Source organism: Nicotiana sylvestris, chromosome 10, assembly GCF_000393655.2.
Source record: "Nicotiana sylvestris chromosome 10, ASM39365v2, whole genome shotgun sequence".
In the NCBI taxonomy this organism is placed as follows: Eukaryota; Viridiplantae; Streptophyta; class Magnoliopsida; order Solanales; family Solanaceae; genus Nicotiana; species Nicotiana sylvestris.
In genome coordinates this window covers 71,191,904-71,196,596 of record NC_091066.1, presented here as the reverse complement: position 1 = coordinate 71,196,596, position 4,693 = coordinate 71,191,904, and the positions used below count along the sequence as shown (strand labels likewise).

The following is a 4,693-nucleotide window of genomic DNA, read 5'->3' as shown; positions in this document are numbered from 1 at the left end:
AAAGTGAAAACCCCTTCTTCTGTCAAACAGTTTAGACCAATATCTTGTTGTACTATCATATATAAGATTATTTCCAAGATGCTCACAAGCAGATTGCAAACAGTAATGGAGTCCCTAGTTGATATGAGTCAAGCAGCATTTGTACCAGGCAGGATATTGAGTGATAATATTCTACTGGGACATGAACTTGTTAAAGGCTATGGGAGGAAGGGTGTATCACCAAGATGTATGGTAAAAATTGATATGCAAAAGGCATCTGATTCCATAGAATGGAATTTCCTTGAATAAGTGCTCACAGAAATGAATATCCCAGGAAAGTTTTTCTCATGGATCATGGCATGTATAACTACAGTGTCTTATACTATAGTTGTAAATGGAAAGCCAACAAGACCATTTGATGCAAGAAGAGGAGTTAGACAAGGAGGCTCATTGTCACCATATCTCTTTGTTATAGCCATGGAGTATCTCACTAGAATATTAAAGACTCTGAAGGAAAAGCCTGATTTCAACTACCATCTGAGGTGTGAGAAGTTGCATATTGTTCAACTCAGCTTTGCAGATGACTTGTTGATGTTTTATAGGGGTGATGTGGTATCCATTAAACTACTATATGAGTGTTTTGATCAGTTTTCAAAAGCTTCAGGTCTGAGTGCAAACCAGGATAAAAGTTCCATATATTTTGGAGGGGTTACAGAGGATATCCAATAACCAATTATCCAATGCTTAGGTTTTTCCACAGGCTCCCTACCTTTCAGGTATCTAGGAGTCACACTGGGTACTAAGAGGTTATCCATAACTCAATGTCAACCTCTGCTGGATAAGATGCTAGGCAGAATCAAGCACTGGACAACCAAATTCCTATCATATGCAGGAAGATTGCAATTGATCAAAAGTGTACTATTTGTTATTCAATCTTTTTGGTCCCAAATCTTCCCTCTGCCTAAGAAGATCATTCAAGGAATTGAGACAATTTGCAAAAGGTTCTTATGGACAGGAGAAACTGAGAACAAGGCCAAAGCTCTAGTAGCTTGGAAGCAATTGTGTTGGCCAAAATCTGCAGGGGGTTTAAACATAACAGATATCTTAATATGGAATAGAGCTGTTTTGATCAAACATCTATGGAATATAAACAAGAAGAAGGACCGCTTGTGGATACAATGGATTCACACGTACTATATCAAACAACAGGTAGCATGAAATGTGAAGGTTAAACAAGCTGCTTGGCTCACTCAGAAAATCTTAGGTGCTATTAAATACTTGAATGAGGCAAGTATAGGAATAGAAGAAGTGATGAACATGCGGGAATACTCCATCAGACTGGTATATGATAAGCTCAAAGGTGAACTACCTAAAGTGGAATGGAAGAGATTAATTTGTAACATTAGCAGCCCAAAATGGATATTCAACTTGTACTTGGCAATTCTTGGAAGACTGTACACGAGAGACAAATTACTGGGCTGAGGTATAGCAATTTGTTCAGATTGCTCGCTATGTGGAAGAGCAACAGAAAGCCATGATCATCTATTCTTGAAGTGCAACTATTCAACAGTAATATGGAGAAAGCTGCTACAATGGCTGGGAATAACAAGAGATGTGCAGTGGTGGAATGATGAAATTCAATGGGCTGTAAGACATGCAACAGGGAAGAAACAAATATATGTAATCTATAGAATGCTGCTAGCTTGTGATGTGTATTACATTTGGCAGGAAAGAAATTGGAGAACATTTCGAGGAACACAAAGGAGCTGTGAGGAGTTAATCAGAATGATAGTTCAAGAAGTGCATTGTCGAGGAAATTTGAATTTTAAGGCAGCTAGGAAATTGCAGGAGTTCAATTTTTATCCATAGACTGTAGCTGAGGAGTCATGAAGGAATGAGGGCACTAGATTTAGGGTTGCATGTCCAAATCTAAGTGAATTTTGAGAGGGTTTTTTTGTTATACTTGTAAATATTTCTCTGATAATAATAAAAAATTAATTACCAAAAAAAAAAATCAAATGAAAGATATAATAAGAATCCAAACTAGTGGTAGTATTAAATTCGGGCTCGGTTGTTGGACTAACAATTAATCTGCCTTCGACTCGTAGCCAAAATATATATAAAGGTATGAACAAGAATAGAATCTTTGAATAGTTTAGAAACAGAGGAACAAATTTATAATGCGCATAACGATCAACTCCCCCTTTATATTGTAGAGGAGTTTTACCCTAAGTACAACTCTAAGAAAGGTAAAAAAATCTTCTTATTCGTTAATCATTGATCAGCTGCTGATACGGGCCAAAATTCACATCGTGATAAAATTCGGGGGCGTTGTCTCCATGGCCTCGATGGTGAGTGCTTCTTCCAAGCCTTAGTGCTAGAGGTTTCTAGCTTCGATCTCGATTCCGAGTAGTTATGTTATTGTTTTGTTTCTTCCACTGGGAAATCGAGGTGTTTGCTAGTCCTGGTTTTACCCGTATACAATTTTCTTCCTCTTTATGTCTCTTTTTTTTTTATCTAATCTTTTTCTGGGAATTAGTTTGTGCAAGAATTGAAAATGGAGGATGAAGAGATAGGAGAAGAAGAGTAGAGAGAAAGTAGAGTAATTTCGTGGGGTTGTTTTGTGAGTGACAATCCATACACATGTGCTGACATGGTCGGAAATGCATCGTACTAAGTTTGGAGTTCACAGTTAACTAAAAGCTGACATTAGATGAGCTATTAATTTATTAATTATCCCGCCAGAAAAATTAGGGGCAGACATAGTTTGGGGAAATCCGAATTTGTTTCAGTTTGGATTTTCCGATTACGGGTTTAATTTTTAAAAGTTTTGAATTTTGAATTGGATATTGGATTTGGTACTTAGAATTTTTTGATATCCTAAAAATTCAAATATTTAGTCCATTAACCATATGCAAATAGTAATAAGTCCAATACCATATCCATTAGATATTATCTCATATATTCAATACTGATTATTAAATTACTATAATACTTTTTAATTGAACATAATTTTACTATTTCTTATTCTTATTAGTCTTATTAATATTTTTGTTGCATTTCTTGGATGATGATTTTATTACTTATACTTTATTTGGATGATTGCGGCGAGAATATAGAACTTTTTAGGCAATTTAATATGAATACTTGGTTTAGATGTTATTTTTGTGAGAAGAAGAAACATTTCAACTAATAGGCTCAAAATCGAAAATACGAAGAAACTTCTCAACTTACAGGCTCAAAATCGAAAATTCAAAATATCCAAACCGATTAATTCGAAAGCGAACTTAAAAACTCCGATCCAATCACCGGTAATGTTTCCACCTGCCGACCGCTTCACCACCACCTATTCTTCAAATTCCAGAAAACACTTCACCACCTAAGGTACTTCATCTCTGCCAATGCTTCCACCTACACCAACTTCCTAAATTATAGGAAAACTACTCCATGAAATTTTCTCGTCATTAAGTAACATGAAGCAAATTTGGAGACCAAGCTATTGGAGTATGAATTGTTTGTCTTTACCTGTAACTTGAGCTGGTAAACTAAGATCGAATTGAGATGCCGTTGGAGTGGTAAAGGTGCATAAATTGTCGTTCTTCACTGCTTCACTTGGAATAGTTTCGTAAAATCCCCAATGGTAAAAGTACAAAAATTTGTCGTCCTTATTGTCATGTTCTGCTTCCATTCGACCGATTTCGAGCCACCGATTGATATCCACGTTTGTTAGATTTTACGTTTTTTTTTTTCGGTGGCAGTTTTCTTTATTCTTGTTTTTTTTTGCTTTGAAAAAGGTTATGATATGGACTTTGAAAGACGAGGAAGATGGACAAAAATTTTGGACAATAATTAAGGAGAGTAGGTAGGGGTGATGGTGGAAGAGAAGGGGCTGGGGCTGGGAGGTGATGTGGTGTAAATACTTGGATCGGGTAATAGGTTAGATAATGAGTGAATTTTTAATTAGAATAAATTAGGGGTGTATCTTTTTGTTACAGAACTGCCACGTGGCATTCTGTCTCAATTAGGGGCAAATAAGTGCCAATACTATAACGGTAGAGATTTACTTGAACGAATAGTATAACGGAGCGTTTATTTAAACTATTTTTTATAGTACATGAGTATATTTGATCCTTCTCCGTAAATATAATATTTGTATTGGGAAAAATTGTATTTAAATATAAAGGTACGTGAAACACGTAGACTGGTCAAATGGTCAAAGAATTACAACTAGCCAAGAGGCACGAGTTGCAACAGATACGCGCAAATGGCAGAGGAAGAGGCACGAGCAGTTATACAAATAACTCAGCGCCCATACCTATCTAAGTCATTTATGTCCGAGAATCAAAAGGAATGAATCTAACAATAGAAAAGAGTGCAGATACGACATTTAATAGGCATTAAATGTGGAATACGTTAGAGAATTTGTATTGAATGTAATGATTATGTAACGTAGCATTCAATGTCTTTAATTACTCATAATAGCCTCATTATGATTTGGGCAAAACGTATATCTCCAATATATCTATAAAAGGGAGATATGTGTTCAATTGTAAGGATACGAAATACTATTGGTATAAACTTTGGTTTACTTGTTTTTCTCTTGATTACTCTCTTGCTACCTAAATTGATTCCTTTTATACATTCTTTTGATTATCAGTAACCTGTGTTCTTCTAAATTCTAGCTTTGACTAAAAATCTATTTTTTGGTTAAACA

The 4,693-nt window shown here is 35.5% G+C and overlaps 1 protein-coding gene across 1 annotated transcript; it reads left to right on the top strand.

Annotated features, from left to right (window-relative positions):
- Positions 1-300: 300 nt before the first annotated feature.
- On the top strand, positions 301-2,569 carry LOC138879492 (uncharacterized). The gene is made up of 6 exons (XM_070159105.1): positions 301-643; positions 872-1,188; positions 1,234-1,375; positions 1,481-1,626; positions 1,708-1,779; positions 2,519-2,569. Exons 1-6 carry the CDS (start codon positions 301-303, stop codon positions 2,567-2,569), a joined length of 1,071 nt encoding a protein of 356 aa, XP_070015206.1.
- The last annotated feature ends 2,124 nt before the right edge of the window (positions 2,570-4,693 follow it).

Excerpts from the sequence above, each read along its gene's own strand:
- LOC138879492 (XM_070159105.1), top strand. The coding sequence starts at position 301 with ATGAATATCCCAGGAAAGTTTTTCTCATGGATCATGGCATGTATAACT. Across the intron at positions 644-871 it reads TCAGTTTTCAAAAGCTTCAG|GAAGATTGCAATTGATCAAA; the intron begins GTCTGAGTGCAA and ends TATCATATGCAG. Across the intron at positions 1,627-1,707 it reads ATGATGAAATTCAATGGGCT|GAAAGAAATTGGAGAACATT; the intron begins GTAAGACATGCA and ends TACATTTGGCAG.